Source organism: Mastomys coucha, unplaced genomic scaffold (genome assembly GCF_008632895.1).
Source record: "Mastomys coucha isolate ucsf_1 unplaced genomic scaffold, UCSF_Mcou_1 pScaffold11, whole genome shotgun sequence".
Taxonomy (NCBI): domain Eukaryota; kingdom Metazoa; phylum Chordata; class Mammalia; order Rodentia; family Muridae; genus Mastomys; species Mastomys coucha.
The window spans coordinates 16,306,465-16,326,592 of NW_022196893.1; the positions used below are offsets into that span (position 1 = coordinate 16,306,465).

Consider the following 20,128-nt stretch of genomic DNA (forward strand, 5'->3'; position numbering starts at 1 on the left):
AGGAGGAGGCATGGGGATATGATTGTGAGCAGGAGGACTGTAGAGCTCCTAGGAGGAGGCATGGGGATGTGATTGTGAGCTGGAGGACTGTAGAGCTCCTAGAAGGAGGCATGGGGGGATATGATTGCAATACTGAGGGAGACAGTGTTCCCTAAACAAGATCCCTCCCTCGCAGTCGGGAGCACTCGCTGTCAAAGAAAGACTGAGACATTATTTGCCTTACTGACTTTGGACTGATGTAATATGGCAAGCATTCTATAAAACTATAAAACAGCTAAAAAAAAAAGAAGAAGAAGGGGGTGTAATTCAGTTTTCAAAAACATGCAAAAGACTTGGCATGCCACTTCAGGGGAGAGGGAGAGGGAGAGAGATCCAATGCCTATTAAAGAGAGCTCTACAGTACGAAGCCTCTGTCCACCACCCCATCCCAGTGTCTGGCAAAGCAAGTGATACCAGGGGCATTCATGCAGCAGCCTGAGCTTGCAGGGTACATTTTGTCAGTGTTGGCCAACACTGATGGCACCTGCTCTGTGAGCTAGCAGTGTGCATCTGGGAGGGTCTCCAGTATGTGCATGTGCCTGTTAGCAGATATGTACTGGAATTGCCACAGCCATATTATTCCTAAGTATTCTCAGGTTGTAGTAAACTAGATGTTTATCAATAGTTAAATAAAAAACAAACAATTGTTTGTGCTTGTGCCTGTCATGGAACACAGTAAAAGAGACTAGATGGCTGTATGCAAGGGATTGATAGTTTCATTAGCATAATGCTGAGCCATAGAAAGTGGGTATAAAAAGCACTGTGCTGTATGATTCCTCTGGGAGTAGGCGGAAGAGTGCTTGTAGGAGCTGTGGACATGAAGTGTTAGAGGCCACATGGGACTTGTGAGGTGCTAGCCGTGCTCTCCATTTTATTGAAGAGTATATAAGTGTTTCCATATGAGAACATTGCTCAGCCTGCTCAGTGTGCACAGTGCAGGTGTTAGAGTCTGTGTACCTCATACTAAAACATTTTAATCATTCACTGAGTGTTTTCTGGTTGCCACATCCTGCCTATCCATTGTCTTGCACAGTTTGCTTAAGAGTTGGGAATGATTGATTCAGCTTTACAGATCAGGAAACTGAAGCTGGAAAGTGGGGGTTGTGATCAGAACTTCCCACTTTGTGTGTGTTGGGGTCAGGGCAAGCCCAGGTCTGTCTGACTCTATGGCTAAATCTTTCGTTGTAATTAAATGTCTAGATTCCCAGAGAGAGCCCTCTCCCTGCTTGGATGCTGTGCTTCTTTCAACAGTATTTTCTTAGGAGGAGATGGATGCAACTGTGCTGTCTTAATCCTGGTGACAAGTGTGTAGTACATAGTAATCACTTGGTAAAACTTGCTGCTGTGCTGTCTGATCCAGGGTCATGTGGTCAGCAATGGAGTGCTCGTTGGTAGCCACCTTGGATGTCCTTCCAGCCCTGTCACCCTTTAAGACTTGAGTTGTATAGGTCTTCTTTCTCCAGGAATGGCTGGCTCCATAGTCACCCTCCGACAGGTCGAGTGCCTCCGTTAGTTTACTGCCATGATCCCTAAACAGCTCACATAAAACACCTCATCAGTTGACCTTTTCTACTGGAAAACCCATCCCGGGTGTCTTTGTGCTCCTGTATCCTGAAGTGTATCCCTTATCCTGGGGTCCATGGACCCTAGCAACTATGACCAAAATGTGTCACAGCACCTTTCTGTTTGTAAATCTGAACTAATATGTGAGAGAAGCCTTTTTAAAAATGAGAAAACGTCTGTGCGCAGGGATGGTTTCTGCACAACTCGACAGTTCTTAACTAGTCTTTTATGCATGTTGGCACCCTGCTTTGGGAAACTTGACCTATAGTACCTTTTATTTAGTTCCTTCCCCGTGGCTGTGATAAAATGCCTTGACAGATGCAACTGAAGAGAGAAGGTATTCTTTTAGCTCACAGTTCAAAGAGCAGTCTGACGTCTGAGCTTGAAACAGCTATCACATTGAGCCCAGTCAGCAGCAGAAAGCCATGTGTGCTCCTGCTCAGTTTCCTTCCTGAACTTAGTCTACATTCTAGCCAGGGACTGAAGCCACCTACCCCAGTTAACCTAATAATCAAGCCAATCCCTCCTGGCCTGCATCAGGGCCAGTCTCCCAGGTGATCCTAGATTTTGTCAAGATGACAATTAGCCCTAACCACTGCAGCCCCATCTTGATCAGTGTGAGAATTCAGATAAACAGTGGAATGCTTTTCTCTGTTGGTCTTTGTGAGAACCCGGCTCCTAACAGTGACCAAACAGCACCACAGAGAAGCAACTGAAGGGAAAGTCCACAGGCTAGGTTTGTAAAGGCTGTGCACAGAGCCCTGCTCACCAGTGAGAAGATAGTCTCACTGGACCCAGCCTCAGGGGACATCTGCAGGGACACTACTAGTGTCTAGGGAGTCTCATTGCTAGAGTGTGTGTTTCTGGAGAGGCACTCAAGGCTGTTTGTCTGCAGTACTAGTGAGCAGCTGACCAGCACACCATCCCTGTTCCATTGTTGAACTGACATTAAAAACCAGAATCTTAATAATACTATTTTTCTTTAAACCTCTAAATTTTTTTTTCACAAATCAGTTTTTACTAAAGGTATAAAGTCTCACTGGTGGTGGCACACACCTTTGTTCTCAGCTCTTGGGAGGAAAGAGCTCTGTGCATTTGAGGCTGCCCTGATGTAGTGTCGGTTTCTGATCAGCCAGTGCCACATACAAACAAAAAAGTGTAAATTCTCTTTTCCTAACCTACAGTGAAGAGATAATATATAAATCAGACTTTTCTGTCTATCAAAAGTTATCGAGTGCCCACACAGAAGGTGAGAACACAGGAAAGTAGGGGCTCCTTATGGGAAGACAGTGAGCAGAACCTGGGCCTCTGTCTGGGAGTGCACTGGTGACCTTCTGTGTATCCTCTGCCTTCAGACCCCCTTGACAAGGTTCAAGTTACTGCCATGTAAATGGAAAGTAAGCATTGTATTGTATAGCATTCCTGTCAGTCTGGCACTGGCACAGGAACAGGAACCTAGAATCCAGAGGACACGGACATGCTGATGTATGTGCTCTTTCAGAAAAGGAGGCCACCTTGCCTTACTCGGTTGTTTTAGCAAATGACCAAACTCACTTAACATGAGTCCATACAATCAGTGTTGTGTTCATCCTAATTTTATCTTTCCATGTGGAGCCCTTATTTTCTTGCACTGTTCAAGTCACTCAAAGGTTTTCATGTATGCAGACTGTGTGCATCTTGGCCTGTCTTTGAAATGGCAGAAGTGTTATGCATAGAAGCACAATAGATGCATTCCTGTTTTGCCTGCCAACCCTTTCCCTGGGGTGCAGGAGTGAGCCAAGCTTTGCTATATCTGGCTTCTCACCAAAGGGTCCCCAGGCTTATTCTCACTTTTGTCAAATGCCAGTCTGTTGCTTGTTAGGGAGCATACACAGTCTATAGATGACTGCTTCTTACCTTCCTTTCATCTGCCCAGGAGTAGTGATGATCTAGGACACAATTCTGTTTGTGGTCAAAGTGTTGTAAGAGTGATGTAGAAGCTGCTTGCTTGGATGCCCTGTATCCACTAAGTGCACAGCTGTCTGGCCTTTGATACTGTATAACTCTACTCCTAAAAATTACCTAAGTCTCAGTTTTAAAGAACAAAATTAGGCCTGTGCCTAAGGAGTTTCACCTTAGTTATCTTCTGGGGCATTTTAAATTCAGAACCAACAAGCTTTTTTTCAGGCCTGCAAGATACTCATTGATAAAGTTACTTGCCACCAAGACTAGTAATGTGAAATTCATCCCTGGGACCAACATGGTAGAAGAAATCCAACACCTATAGGTTGTCCTCTGACCTCTGTGCACACACATATGCACAGACACATGAAATAAATGTTCTATTTTGTTTTATTGAGACAGATTCTTACTACATCATCCTGGGGATCAGGAAGTTTTATGTGGGGCAGTCTGGCCTCAAACTCAGACACAGATCTGCCTACATTTGTTCTCAAGTCAGGAACTAAGGGCTCCTGTCACCATACCTGGGTAACAAATGTTTTGGTTTTGCTTTATTTTTAAGAACCTTTTTCTAAATTATATTCTCAGTATCCTGATACATATTTGCATCTCACCCAGTGCAAGCAGCACAGTGTAGTAGAGCAAGTTTTAAGTCAGCTTTGTACTTTAGAACTTGTATAGCAGTGTAACAAAAGTAGCAGGGCTGAAACCCCCACCCCCAATAAAAGGCTGCTTCTGTCACTGCCTCTGAAAAGCTGCTGCGCCTTTCTGTACATGGCTTCACAAAAGCAGAATCACAGACAGGTGCTGCCACCCCACTGAAGCCACCTGGGCAATTCCCTGATTCGTAGTTATCCCAGAGGTGAAGCTCTGCCTTCAGACAAGCTGCAGAATCAGCGAGAGGAGAGGAGCGTGGCTACTGATGGATGCCACAGAGACGTTCCCAGCAGCCTTTGCCTCATAACAGCACTAATACTTAGGTATCAGTTTTCCTGCCGAGTTACTATTTGTGTTCTCTTTTTTGCTTTAGCTTTCTGTATTTCAAACAAAGTTGACTGGGTATGTTTAGGAAATGAATAACATTAAAATTGCTATTCTCAGATACCATTGCCATGAGTAATATGTATTTAGTAAGACACTTCAGAGATTGGGGAACTGATTGCCATGGAGAAACATGTTCTAGGTAACCCTGAGTAATTGCCAGGATTTTTGTCTAAACTGACTTTAGCAGGAACAGGATCTCTAAACAACACATTGACGAGCCACGGCCATTCAAAACTGTTAACTAGTAACTCGCTGCCATTTTGTTCTTAAGGTCATCATTCTTAACAGGAAGTGTTGCATGCTCTGAACGGTTGTTTTTCTAGGAACAATGCATTAAAAGAGAAAAATCTATTTTGTTTGATCTTGTAAAGGGTTGAACATTCTCCTAGATTTAATTGAGCTGGCATTCATTAATTCCTTGTGACCAAATTACAGAAGCCAAGCCCTTAGACTTCTGAGTTGGGGAAGAAAGGTAGGCAGAAAACGTAAGGATGAGGGAGATAAATCAAGCTGGCCAGTAGAGCTGGCGTGTGGCCACAGAGGAGAGGGACTGAGAGGATAATGAAATAATGGCTGTAAACTGTCTGAGGTGGATGAGAAAGATGAGAAGATCTGAGAAACTCATTAACCTTTTCAATATAAGGGCCTTGCAGTTCAAGCATGAGGGCCTGAGCTTGGATGCCCAGTCCCATGCAAAAGGCCAGTTGCCTGTAATTCCTTTACTAGGAGACAGAGACCAAAGGATCCCTGGGACTTGCTATCTGTCCATTCTAGCTGAATCTGCAAACTCCAGGTTCAATAAGGTGGAGTGCAACAGAGGAAGGTACCCTGTGTTGATGCTGGCTTCCATGTGTACACACGTGTGCATACATGTGTAGCAACATAGACCACACCCAAGCACAAAGAACAATTTTCAGTAGGTTTCATGCTTAGATGTATTATAATCACACTTTTAAAAAAAACAATGGGGACTCTTAGAAGCAGCAGGAGAAGAATGTCTTGTCACCTATAAGAACAATCAACAAAAATTATTTGAAATTTATTATCAGAAATCCTCAACATTGTTCTTGAGGTGATGAGTTCACTGTGGGGAGGGGTGAGGGGAGATTATAAGCCCACCACCCAAAATTACCTTGTCAGTCTTCAAAGCATAAGGAATTAAAATATTCCTAGAGAAATAGACTAAAAGAGTTTTTTTCCTGGTTGTCTGACACTGTACAAAATGTTCTAGGGAGACCTGTAGTGTGAAATTAGAGGGTCCTACTAGATGGGACCTAGAAACCTGGTGTTCTGGTTCACGGTCTATTGCTTGATAAGACTTGTGCCCAAAAGCAACATTGACAGGAAAGCTTATTTTGCTTATGCTTCCAGTCTTGGCCCATTTTTGAAATAAGCTCAGGCAGAAACTGAAGCAGAAGCTATGGGGGAACACTTACTGGCTTGCTCCCCATTGCTTGCCCAACTGGGACTTCCTGCCTAAGAATGGCACCTGCCTTCAGTGGCTTGGACCTTCCTATATCAGTCAAGAAAATGTTACACAGTCTTACCCACAGGCTTGTCTATGGAGACATCTTCTTAGTTGAAATTTCCTCTTCCCACATGAGCCTGGTTTGTGTTGAGTTGCCAACAACAAACAAACAAATAATCAACACACGATGAAGAAATAAATTGTAGAGGTAAATCAAGTTTCAATACCAGCATCATGACAGTGATTTACAGCACCAAATTTTGTTTTCTATGTAATTTAAGATGCTGATACACTTAAGAGAATTACTAATACTGAGGCCATACAATATGGAAGGTTGGTTTTTCTTTTTTTTTTTTAAGCATTAACCAAATAATAGTAAAAACAAGTCAGTTGGAATTATAAAAGAACAGCTCTTTAAAAGTATATCACTTAACGTAAACCGTTATAAATTAGTGTTTTTACCTTAGAATGTTAAAAATCATACCCACAAATTTAAAAGGGTATAAAATATACACAAAGAAAGTAAAAAGGAATTCAGTTTTTTCACCATAAAAAAATGAACTATACACAAAAGAAATAGTGGCTAAGAAAGTCAAACCTTAACAGGAAACATAAGTGAATCCTTCCTTATTCATAATTACTTAAATATGAAGGGATGCTCTTGTCAAAAGTGTATTTAACTCAATAGGTGAAATGTGATCCAGTTATGCTGTCTATAAAAGACTGTTTAGATTCAAAGACTGAAAAGGTTAAAAGCATGGATAAAAACTAAGTAAGCAAATAAATAATGAGAGCTATGGTGGCTTACATCAGACAAAATGTACTCTAAAGCCAAAGGGATTACAAAAGGCAGTGCTGGATGCATTGTAACGAAAATTCAGCACAGCACGAAAGAAACCCACTTGCCACCAAACGTCAAGACCCAAGTTTCTTCCCTGAAACTCCTTTGGTATATGGAGAGACCCAACTCCAGCAACACATGCCAAAATAAATATAACAGGTTTTGTAATTTAAAATATCACAAATGGGGCTAGAAAGATGGCTCAGTGGTTAAGAGCACTGACTATTCTACCAGAGGTCCTGAGTTCAAATCCCTGCAATCACATGGTGGTTCACAACCATCTGTAATGGGATCTGATTCCCTCTTCTGATGTGTCCAAAAACAGCTACAGTGTACTTATATAAATAAAATAGATTAAACAAAATCACAGCTGAATATAACTATTTATATACCAAAAGCACATTAAAGTATGTGGATCAAAAACTGACAGTTCTAAAGAAAAAAATGAAGTTTTTTTTTTCCTTAATGGTTGTCTGTTTCAGTACCCAACTCTGAATAGCAGGTAAAATAGTCTGTCAGAAAGTGAGGAAGCACAGAGAACTTAAATGGCATGTTATGCCAACTCCATCTACAGCATGTGTACAATGTAATGGATACTCTATTTTCCCCAGATGCTTCCTGGAGCATTTTCCAGGGTACCTAATATCATAACATAAATTAACTCTCAGTAGATTTTAAAAGACCATTAGCATACACCGCTTTCATAACTGGATGAAGTCAGGTGACAAAAGCCAAAGTTGGTTCTTTAAGTTGGGCAATCTGTATCTATATAAGCTATGAAAAAGGAGAAAAAACTCAAATTACAAAAATCAGAAATGAAATAGGGACAATAATACATACTACAGACTCTATAGAAGTAAGACTCATAAAGGTACTGTGGTATTGTATACTGGCAATTTGGTTAACCTGAGTAAATAAATTTCTAGTGATTGGAAACTATCTAAATTGCTAAGAAACAGAGGCTCTGAGTATACCTGTACCTGGTAAGGAGCTTGGAAACCCATAGACTTCCCTGCTGGATTCCACATTCACAGAACTAGCACTGGCCATTCTCAAACTTTTCCAAAACGAAGGAGTAACAAACAGTTCCTATTTCATCCCATGAGAGAAGTACTGCCTTATAAAGTAGTCCAGAGAGACACTATAAGAAAACTATAAACCTGTATTCCTTGTGAATATTGAATAGAAATATTCAAGAAAATACTAGCAAACTGAATTCAACTGCATATTTAAAAAGGATTTATATACAACAATCCAGCAGGGTTTGTTTCTGGAATTCAGGATGGCTCGACCTAAATTGGTCATATTGGCAAACTACAAATGAAAACAATGTATGTCCAATTCTCTCGATGCAGATAAGGCATTTGACAAAATTCACCACCTTTCATGTAAAAAATATTCAGCAAACTAAGATGCATTGTAGCTATCCCAAACATAATAAAAGTTGTGTATCCCATTCACTGCAGAAGGCTGAGCACCTTTCCTGTAAGATAAAGAGCAAAGCAAGGATGGTTGTCTCCCCACCTCTTATGGGACGCAGTTGTTGAGCTTCTAGCCAAAGCTACAAGGCAGGAAAGAATGAAGGGCATCCAAGTTGGAAAGGAAGAAATGAACCTGTCTGTTCAGGCGATTGGCTATACATATAGCACACTCTTAAGGTTGTAATACTAATATAACCAATAAATGATTCTACAAAATGCTAAAATAAAGAACCAGTGCATCAAAAAACAATTGCAGGTGGGCAGCGGTGGCCCACTCCTTTAATCCTAGCACTTGGGAGGCAGAGACAGGCGGATTTCTGAGTTCAAGGCCAGCCTGGTCTACAGAGTTCCAAGACAGCGAGTTTGAGGCCAGTCTGGTCTACAGAGTTCCAAGACAGCCAGGGCTACACAGAGAAACTCTCTCTGTCTCAGAGGGGGAAAAATGCATTTCTGAATACTAGTGAACCTTGTGAAAATGAAGTTGTTCCAATTACAGTAGCATCATAAAATACTGAGAATTAACTTTAACCAAGTAGGTGGAAAGCTTATACAGTAAAGATGTTCTTGAGAGAAAAGTAATGTGCAAGGAAATGGAAATACACCCATATACCCATGGTCATGAATTAAAAGTCTTAGTATTTCTGTCAGTGATTTCCAAATATTAGTATATCTTTATATTTAGTACAGCTCAGTGGGAAGACCTGTTCTGAACTCCATAGGATCTGGAACATCAGAAATGCTGTGCTGGAGTCCTCGTGCTTCCTGATTCTACAGCTGAATCTAAGTTAGGGAAATTAGCATAAAGAAAGACATGTGAACTAAAACAGTAGAACTCAGGCCCAGAGATAAACCCTTGTGTATGTGGTCACAGAATTTTTGACAAGGACTCTACTACAACTTTCCCATTGGGAATTTTCAGTATATTCAACAAATTATGCAAGTAAAACACTCTTATAGAAATGGGGAAGCTGAAGAGCTGGGGCAGGACAATCACTTGAACCCAGGACTTGGAGTTCATCCTGGATAGCACCATGAGACTCATTGCAAAAAAGGAGTTCAAGAAGAATGTTAGGTGGGCCCCCTCCTAGTACTAGACACAACACAGCTAAAATCTGGGTGCAGCCGAGGTGTCCGTCCAGAGGATGAATAGGAAGGCAAAATATGGTCTTTTGTGTTGCAGAATATTACTTGACCTGAAAAAGAAAGCATCTGTTATCACATGCTATGACATAAATGAATCTTGAGGCCACAAAATAAGTCAGAACCTAAAAGATAGGTGTTGTCTCTGCCTCCATGTGAGAATAGTTGAAATCACGGAGATCGAAAGTAGAAAGGTGTTTGCTGGCAGCTTTGGGGGAAAGGACATTGCTGCTTAATGGGCTTGGATTTCAGTCTTACAGAATCGAGGGTTATGGAGCGAGTGGGGAAGATGCCTCTGTGGGCAAGGTGCCTGCCGCACAAGCACAAACACTCGGCCAGCCAACCTAGCTGAAAAGAGGAGACTTGGATTCAGAGAGAGGTTCTGTCTCAAAAAAATAAGATTAGAAACCAATAGGCATCCAGCACCGTCCGTTGGCTACCACACGTGCACATATATACACAACACACTGAGTCATAGAGATGGGTCTACCACAATCATATTTGATACCACTGAGCTGTTCACAGAGAAGTAAAGACAGTGAGCCCTGTTTAACTGTAGTAAGAACTTGGAAGAACAGAATGCAGCAGTCGTACCTGTAATTATTGCCCCACAAGAGCAACATATCTAGTACTAAGAGACATATAATATCAAAAGACTTCAGAAAGGTAATGTCACCACTACAACTTACCTGACTTTAAAATGGTCTAAGCTGCTTATTGGCTCTTGTTTTCATATCATAAATTTCTGTTATAGGCTGCCATTTAGTGGTTAAAGAGATGCAGCCGTGCTCCTCCTGGATGAGGAGGCAGGATTTCAGGTTCCTATGAAGAGAGACAGTCCGAGCAGCTCTCCAGCCTCTCCTAATTCTGTAGTCAGACACCTCTTTTGTCTCATCCCATGTAAATCTTCAGGCCCATCCACTTCTGCCTGCTGACTTCCTGGAGGCTTTTGAGAGGAGAAGGGCCAGAAGCAACATATCAGTATGGCTGTGTGACCCATGACCACCCCCACCCCAGGGGGCTACTAATATCACCAAGGACAGTGAGTGCTAGATGCCCAGGCCCCCAGCATTCACCGCATGGGATTCTCCTGGCTGCCTGCCGTGTCTTGTCTTCTCTCAAATCCACCAGAAGCTCTTTGCTGTTTGTGTTCTTTATTTAATCCTTCCTAGCTCAGAACTGTTTTTGACCCTTGGCTATACTTTATTAGTTCTGAAATGTCATTAGTGCTAGACCAGCACTAATCTCCTATAATTTAGATGGGATTACTTTTTCTACTCCGCTTTTGCATTTCATCTTGAACAGTAGTTTATTAGCTAGCTCTAAAAGTATTTTACAGAGACTGTTGGTCTGAATGCTAGCGGCAGGTTGCTGTTGTCCTTTGGGTTTTTGTTGTTGGTGGTTTGTTTTTTGGTTTTGGTTTTGTTTTTTGGGGGGTAGTAAAAGAAGCCCATTTCACGTGTCAGACTTGATCATTCTTCCCTTCTTTAATGTCCAGGCCGGGCATAACTCAGTGCCAGGAAGAAAGCAGACCCTGCTTTTGGGGGTTCATTCCCCGCGGGCACGTGTAGAAGCCACGTTTGCCTGTGTCTGCCCTGGCTTCACCTCTCTTTAGTGCAGGACATGGGACAGGCTACTGACCTCTTCAGTAGGATAAGGACAATCATAGGGTTAGTAAGTACTCACAACAGCTACAGTCAGGGCAGGGGAGATGGCTCAGTGGTTAAGAGCACTGACTGCTCTTTGGAAGGTCCTGAGTTTGAATCCCGTCAACCACATGGTGGTTCACAGCCATCTTCTGGGGTTTCTGAAGGCAGCTACAGTGTACCTACATATAATAAATAAATAAATAAATCTTTATAAAAAAAAAAAAGCGGCCGGGCGGTGGTGGCACACGCCTTTAATCCCAGCACTTGGGAGGCAGAGGCGGGCGGATTTCTGAGTTCGAGGTCAGCTTGGTCTACAGAGTGAGTTCCAGGACAGTCAGAGCTATACAGAGAAACCCAGTCTCAAAAAAAAAAAAAAAAGAAAAGAAAAGAAAAGAAAAACCAGCTACAGTCAGGTACCACATTGGATGTGAGTCTGCTGCTTTTATTTTTATTACCATTCCTATTCTATGCAGATACACTGACCATTACCTTCCTGGCCTTGGCAAGTGGGCAAGAGACACTGAAGAGAATTCCTCTTACAAAGCTTTGCCTGCACTGGAAGTGGTAGTATTCGCTGAATGGATTCAGATGAAGCAATTTTTCTGATGTCTCTTCTACTCCAGAGTTATGTGCCTTTTATAAACGTCTCTTCACCCAGCACAGGGGCCTTGCAGGGTTTCTGCTCTGTCTGAGTTCTTCTTTCAGGCAGGAAAGCTCAGCCATGACACTGTGACTGGGGACCTGGGTGTCTGAAGTCCTGGGCATTGCTTTCTTTAGAAGCCTAATACCCTCCCCATCTGTTCCCACAATGACAAGGATGAAGGTCACTGTGCTTGTACTGTACATGTGCACGTGCTTAACATCTCACGGCCCAAACTGACACAGCCCTGAGCATGCCGTCTGTGGCTAAATAGTTAAATCACTGAAGCTCTGCATACCGAAGGCCACAGCTCAGGAACAACAGGAGTCCAGCTGATAAGCAACACACTTTCCAAGAGTGGGGGAGCACAGGCAGGAAGACACCCCCTGTGGGCTCCAGGGCACTGTCCGTCTGCCCTGTGTTCAGTGCATGTGCTCGACACTTCTCAGGGTGCTGCATGCAGCAGCCCCTTTAGTCTCAGAAGTGACGTCAGAATGCTGCCCCATACACAAATGGAACCACTTGTGGCCCCAAGTCCTTTGGTGTGGTCTGGGTTAGAAGTGGTATTGGTTGTTTCTGATCCTGAAACCTGTAGTGTGATAGGGATGCCAGACTGTGCCTGTTTTGTACCACACTCTGCTTTGAAGTGGCTAGTAAAAAGGATTCCAAAATATGTAATGTACAAAATTAGTTTCAGTGCTCTAAGATCCTTCACCACCAAAACCCCGTGAAGACAAGGTACCTGTGAGCACAGCCCTTGCTGGCCACACAAGCATTTGGAATGGGCTGTGCGTATGATGACTGCCTGGCAGGGAGACTGTCGTCTTCCCATGACTTCACTGCCAGCTGGATGAGCCCACAGCATGTTTTCTCTCTCATCTTGGATACTGGATGATGTGCATCTGTTTGAAGGAGAAGGCCCGGAACCCAGCCAGGGTCCAGACAGAGGGCGGTATGTGGCTTGGTTCCCCGCCCTGCCCACAGATTCTATCAGGAAGTGAGAGTTTTCATAAGGTGGGGAAATGTGTGGGCTTCGAGGAGGAACCCATGAAACAGTATCTCACCTCATCTTTAAAGGTCGCTCTAGGAAACGTAAGTTGTGTGTTGTTGCAAAGATAGCGAGAGTGGCCTTCCTTCCTTAAGTCCGGGTGTGGGCTGTGCGCAGAGGGGCAAGTCTGCCATGACAGTGCTGTTCAGGCAGTTGAGAGCTCTGCAGGATCATGCATCGCTGAGATTTCTGTCTCCCTGCTGGAGAGGACAGGAAAAGTGCCTCCCCTCTAAAGAGTGGTAGTTCTCAGGTGCCTTTTCACCTCCGTTTAGGCAGAAGCTATCTGCTATTTGTAGCAAGTATTAAGAACGCATATTCTGTATTCTTTATATTTCGACCTATAATTCACAAATGTGGCGATTTTTTTTTTTCCTTTCCCACCCTCTTGTATTTGTGTTCCCGTTTTGCCACTTTGGGCATTGGCAGCGAGCCATTAATTAGTAAGTTGGCAGGTGTGCTCACATGACTTGGGCTGTGGTTTGTTAGATGGTGTTAAGACAGGAGGCTGCGAACCATGAAACAGCACGTGGAGCACTCACTGAATTTTGGAACACAGATGTTCCCTTGTATTGAAATACAGAATGCAGAAGAAAGCTCGATACCAGATAGTCTGGCAGTTTAGGGCAGTGTTAGGGGCTGGTGTGAGTGGTTTGTGGTGGTTATTGCATACACTGTTTTCAATACCACGCCAGGAACGCTGGAGGATCTGCTCCCATTAAGCCTTCCTCTGTAGTTTCTGAATGACAATAGTGTGTAGTGAATGAGTGTTGATAACCAAAAATAATGATAAAAATTAACAATGATGTAAATGTACTTTATAATGAAAGCAACTCAAAGTATCTCTGGATGTCTAGGGATGGTAGGCCCTTGCAGAGAAATCTGTGGCTTTGTGGAAGAATAGACAGCTCTACCCACCGAGCACCTCCGTCCTGTCTGCCTCCTCCTCTTCAGGATCCCTCCTTCCAGCCTCTGTTCTGACCTCGATCTTACAGGCTCTTCTTCCCTGAGGCAGCATGAGCTGTGAAGCTGGGCTTCCCCAAGTAGCATTGCTTCACCTTCCTTACCAGAGTTAATCCCACCTCTGAGGGGAGGGTGGATAGAGGCTGCCTAGCTCCTACCAAGAGGGTTGGAAGGTGCTGAGCACACTTAGTTCCTGGTCTGTACCCGTGTTCTCCCTGCTTTGTGTGAAGGAAATGAGCCCACTGGTTTTTAGTATGTAGAGCATTTTCAGAACAGCTTTATTAGGGCTGCTTGCTGTGCGTCACAGCCTCAGTTTGCACTTTGAATGCTGATTGTGATGCAGGTGTTTATTGTGCACTCTAGGCCTTTGTGGGTGCATGGTTTGTCAAGGCCCTTGAAGGAGGGGGTCTGACATTGATTCCCTTCTCACAGTGCAGCTTATTGGGGGATCTCCATCCTGCTGTCTGCCCTATCTCAGAGGCCCCTGCAAAGCTGTATGCACACAAATCCTGTTCCTTCACTGACTCGCTGTCTAAAATAGCTTTTCAACATACTGTGTAGGTAAAGATGAAGTACTGTGTGGTACACATAAACAGATATTATCCTGAAATTCAAATAAAAAACTTTGACATTTAAATTGCTATCAGTGAAATGTAAGTTTTCCAAACCTGTGCTTTCAGCAGCTCCTTGTTTATTGGTTCCTTGCATATCCAAGGCCACAGGCCAACGTGTGAAGGGCAGCACAGTAAATGCATGCGCTTCTTTGGCCAGTTGTCTTCACAACCCCCTAACTGTCAGGACAGCCACAGGTCACTCACATGCCATCGATCCTGGCCACATGGAGGTTAGAAGTGAATGTTTAGACACTGAAGTTGATTCCTTAACATATATGAGAATGATATGAAATGCATGACCTCACTGTTTCTTGCCAGTTCTTAGCCAGCTCAAATTCTCAGCAAGCTCCTAAACACAGTTCCAACCCTGACAACACTCATCCTTGGACTTGCAGTCTGCTGGGTTTGATCCTGGGAACATTCTGCCTATAGCCAGATGAAGTCCGTCTTATCAGGTAGCATTTTAACTCAGTTGACTGTATTTAATTGACTTGTCCCTAAGTCTGCTGGTTGGTACTAAGTTGTTTGTAAAGTTTTACCTACAATTTTCTGCCCTACTAATACTGAGCCACCTAGCATGTTCACAGCCTAAGGCTTAGCGTGGACCCACGGGTTCTCCCCTTCCTGGTGCAGCAGCAGCATCTGTGCTAACTGCCGCTGTGGTCTCTGCGGCCTAGGTCACAATCCCAGAGTGTTGTGCAGAAGAGCTCCGGCGCTGATCGCGGCCCTTTCATGGCAAGTTTTGCGACAAACAGGCTCATGCCTTCTATTTGTAGTAGCTATGGAAACAGGAGAAGCGCTCTCTCTGGAGCTAAGCACACAATAAAAGACTTCAAGTGTTGGTAGGATTAGAGACTTTAGAAGATGTTGAATTTTCTCCCCCACTCTTTCTTGTTCTCTGTTCCTTTACAGAGGGGACAAGAGGGCAATGTGAATATTGACTGGGACTTGTTTTAATCTCCCTTGTGACACTTAAGACTGTCTAGGTCTGCACTGACGGCTCAGGCTGCAGCCTTTCACCACACACTAACAAGTAGGCCATGCATATTCATGACCCGGGGCTACAGATCAGACGACTCTCAAGATAGTGTTTTATAGTGCTTCTCTTTTCTGTTCCAGTCTTCTGAAAGAGTACTTTCTTTCTGTCATGTCTGAGTACTGAGTTCTGGTCAGATAGGAGTAAGAAGCTTGAGTGCTATTGCACAGTAGGGTGACTAGTTAACAGTAGTGCACCTTAAGTTTCAAGAAGTTGAATGTTTTCACCATAAAGAAATAGTAATGTTGGTGCTAACGACATTGCTTAGTGAGTAAAGGTGCCTGCAAGCATGGCAGCCTGAGTTTGATCCCAGAACCTACATAGAAGTGAGAGAGAGAACTAACTCCATAGAGCCCGGACCCGTGGAGTGCCCAGCTAGCACTGGCGTCCTTAGTCCCTCCCCCTTGCTCGTGCAGCAGCAGCAGCAGCAGCATGGCGCTAAGTGCTGCTGTGTTCACTGCAGCTTAGGTCACAACACCAGAATGTTCTGCAGAAATGCTTACCTACTCAATGCAGCATGGCACACGTGCTTCCCACACACATATATTACACATGTGTACCCATGCACACACACAATACAAAAGAGCAAGGAGAGCCAGCGGAGTGGCTCATTGGGGGTAAAAGCACTTGGTTTGCAAGCCTATCAGCCTGAGCCCAAGCTCCAGAACTAATGTAAGGGTATACGAAGAGACCCGGCCGCTCAGAGTCATCCTTTGACCTCTACAGTGCAGTAAAGTGACAGGTACTGGCGTTGGCAATTAGGCACTTCTGACTTCCCAGGTGCTGAGGTGGTGGGTCCAGTATGATCTTGTGATGATAGTTCTCTCCAACCTCTCTACTGCCTGCATGTCCACACCTTGGCACTTTCAGTACCACTTTTAGAAATGACATAATGCCTTCGCTCTCTGGCCTTCAGGGCCTTTTGATTGCAGGCTCTCTTAGAAAAAGTCTTAGCAACTTCAAATTTGTTCAAGTTCACTTATCTTTAAGTTCATAGCCAGAAAGTTCCAGAAAGGAGAAAATGCCTTGCCTGTGTCATTTAAAGCAGGTAGTTCTACCTGAGAGCCAGCCCCACCTCCAGCCACATTTTCTTTGAGTTTACACTGCAAATGCTTGCTCCTTTAGCCCTTCTCCTCATAATTGCTGCTTCCTCTTCTCTATAAAAAGTGAAAGATGAGTTGGTATAATGACAGTGTCAGCTCAGGTGTAGAAAGAGTCGCAGCAAATAGTTTGCCCAGAAATTACTTCTTGTGTTGGGAGTGTCTGGCACCACAAAAGTTATTTTTATTTTCTATAATAGTGCAGAGTAGAGACTCACTGGCCGTGGAAAGGGGGGAATGCAAATCTGGCTTTTGTTTCAGTATTTGTGGGATTCGGTTTTCAGAAAAGAAGCAGAGCCTTATAAAGGAGCTGGGCCTTGTCATGACAGACGGCAGACAGATTGCCAGGTGAAAACAGTGTCCGGCAAGGCGGAGATAAGCAGACTCCACATCCGCCAGCAAGCACAGCTGCTGTTCTTTGCCTTCAGAAACACTCAGCTATTGATACCCTCAAGTGGTTTCAGTGATAAACCTTCAAAGGCCAACAGATCGTTCATTCATTCATTCAAAACTGCTAAGTAGGACTCTTCTCTGTGCCAGACTCTTTGCAGGCCCCATAGTCCCACAGACTCAAGCCCAGGCCTATGCTGAAGATCTGAGAGAGGCCAGCCAGAGAAAGAAAGGGTCATGGATAGGTAGAGACTAGCCTGAGGTGGTATAGAGGTCTTGACTGGGCTATAAGCCAGAACTGGGTGCTAGAGACAGGACAGCACAACCTTTGAAAAGCCTGCAGATACCCCTGAACATGTAGTATTCTGCTTTTAATGCTTGAGTCTTTGTAGTGAATGGGTTCAAGTTTTACTTTCCTGTAAGGTTGTTTCTGAACTAGAAACAGTTTGATTCATTTTTTAAAGTACTGCTAGAAGAGCACCCACCTTTATTAACTCTGTCAGCTTCTCTTGAATTTCACTTCTGATTGGAAATCTAGAAGTGTCTCAGAACTGGTCCTCTTGCCAAAGAAGCCTAGGGCAGAACCAGAAACTCGGTCCAATGCCTTTTAGAACCACACGCACCCCGCTCTGCCTCTGGAACTGAGTGGGCGTATCTAATGACTGTCAGGAAAAGGATCCTTCCTTTTGTATGTGTGCTGGGAATCAATGCCATGACCCAGTGAATGCTCTGTTGTGCAAGCACACTGAACCACTGTGCTCCATCCCCAGTCCTCCAGGTTTGATTATTCTGACTCTGTTGATCATGAGCAGATAGGCCTGTTGCTCTGAAAAAATATTTATATTAGCAAAGGCTCTTTGGTTCCTTCTGGACCACAGTAAAGACAAAAGGAAAAAAAAAAGAGCCTGTCCTCGGAAGTGTCTGTCTGAGAGGATGCTGTATAGTAGCAGCTTTCAGTTCTCATGAGTATTACACAGCTCCTAGCACCTAAGGCATCATGAATAATGCAGTGATGTGACCCCAAGCTTCTATCAGAGGTGGGGATACCACGCAAAGCATTTCATTTGGGGGCCTGAGTAGGGAGGCACTGAGGGTCATGTGCTTTCAGGGCATGAGTGTTTCACACTGGACCTAGCAAATCCCTCACAGCTGAGGCTTTGTCTCTGAAACACTGAATGAGAGAGTTCCATGGCGACTCCTAGGAAACCATTCTTACTGATAACTGCATTTTAAATGGAACAAGTTTCCTGTCTGATTTTTTTTTTTCCCAGCGCCTCTGACTTGTCTGCAGAGCCCCTCTGTCCTCCCTAGTGACTTGACATAATGCCCAGGAGTGCATATGTACTGCTGTATTCATAAACCTCAGAGTGGCTGCTCTGAACGTGTGTGTGTGTGTGTGTGTGTGTGTGTGTGTGCATGCATGCATGCATCAGACTCTCAGTAAGCCATTCTCTGGCCTGGTCACTGAATCACATGCTGAGCCCACAGCGCATGTGTGCTTTCACAGCTTTTTAAATAGGTTTTTCGTTGCATTCGTATTTATTTTCCTTCTATGTCTCTAGAGGATCTCATCAGTATTCCTGTACACCTCCACTGTTTACCTCTAACAGTCATGGGAGTTAAAAACAGGGAAGTTTTCTGTTAAATTCCTTCACTCTGGCTCCAGTTATGATGCAGTGGGTGGTGTATGCTGTGCGAAATCTCACTGAAGACAACAGCCAAAACCAAGATGTCATTGCCAAGATGGAGGAGCAGGGCTTGGCAGACTCATCCCTACTGAAGAAAATGGGCTTTGAAGTTGAAAAGTGTGGGGATAGACTGATTCTGAAGTCCAATAATGACATCCCCCAGCCTGTAAGTACCTCCTATAAGCTGCCCTCAGTCCCTCCCAGACAGCTACCCCTGCATCTCTGTGACCTTAGAAGTGAGAGGTCTGTGTAGGGAATGTGGAAGACAAGAGAAGCTACCTTCTGACATGGTTGCCGACAGTGCTAAATAGCACTGCAGATAGCTTTTTGGGCAGGCTTTATGATGCCATTTGCTTAAAACTACAACTCATGCAGAGCATGACATACAAAAGAGGCTGAAGTGTATTCACGGCTTAAAAAGCAAGTTCCTGACCAGAAATAGGTTTTCCTTTAAGGAGCAGAGGTCACTGCACAGGTTTGTGTGCTGGTGCATATGTCCTTTAAGGATCTTCCCAGTTCCCCAGGACCATGATACATGCAGAGCTCTGCATTTGTCCATTGTCTGATGGTTCTTGTAAATAGATGTGCTGTATATATCACGCTGTTTCTGTTTTTTCCTTAGTGAATGCCCTCTCCATCTGAACACATTCAGATTCCATCTCACGGACCTCTCATCTCTGCAGTGTATGAAATCACAAGAATCGGACATGTAGGGTACAGATGCGGGAGCCTCCCAGTCCTTTAGAGTTCATGTGTATAAGCTACAAGTGGACATTTTCTTTATTTCTCTGCAGTAAGTTTTACTGTCTGCCTCACCTTTGTCCCTTTTGGTAGAACGCTCCTTCCAGTCATATACATTGTGCTTACTGTTGTAGTGAGTAATAAACGTTTTTGTGGGCACAACCCTCACTCGGCAAAGACTGGGACCATTGATTGGACTCAGTGCGCCCTTTCAGATGGCAAGTATGCTGCATCCCTTTGATTCTCGGCTTCTCATTGGATTTCTGAACTCTGGCGGGCACTTGAAGTAAGTTTCTCACTGTGATTAATTCTACCAATCTCTTTTCTCCCCTTCTGCCTTTCCAAAACATTGACATGACTCATTTCCAGTTAATTAATTTGAGAACCCTCCCTCTTCATTCCATGCACTGGGTTGTCACCAAGCCTTGTCCTTTGGAACTTAGAAAGGCCATGAGAATGGGTGAAAGACCATGTGGCCACTTAACTGTTTGCATCCCAGGTGGACTTAGAGTTAAGAATTCCATAAAAGTGATGCTGACATTGTGCCTATATTCATGCTGTCTGACACAGAAAGGAATATTTTACTTTCTTTTGATGTGCAGTGCCTACTGTGAAAGGGACGCCCATACCATCTTCTGCTTAAAAGTGTGGCTGTCATACAAAGACCACTCGGTTTTAGCTTTCTTGCCATAAGTACAAAGGTAATTTAGAGGAGCAAGGGTATATTGGTATCTAGCTGAACCAC

The 20,128-nt window shown here is 43.9% G+C and overlaps 1 protein-coding gene across 2 annotated transcripts in view; it reads left to right on the forward strand.

Moving 5' to 3' along the window:
• Atxn10 (ataxin 10) overlaps positions 1–19,560 on the forward strand; it is a 134,968-nt gene extending 115,408 nt beyond the window's left edge. For both annotated transcript variants that reach the window (XM_031351775.1, XM_031351782.1), the window contains exons 11-12: positions 18,621–18,808; positions 19,265–19,560. In XM_031351775.1, coding sequence (XP_031207635.1) covers positions 18,621–18,808; positions 19,265–19,267 — 191 coding nt within the window. In that variant the 3' untranslated portion in view covers positions 19,268–19,560. The remainder of the gene's footprint in view (positions 1–18,620; positions 18,809–19,264) is intronic.
• The last annotated feature ends 568 nt before the right edge of the window (positions 19,561–20,128 follow it).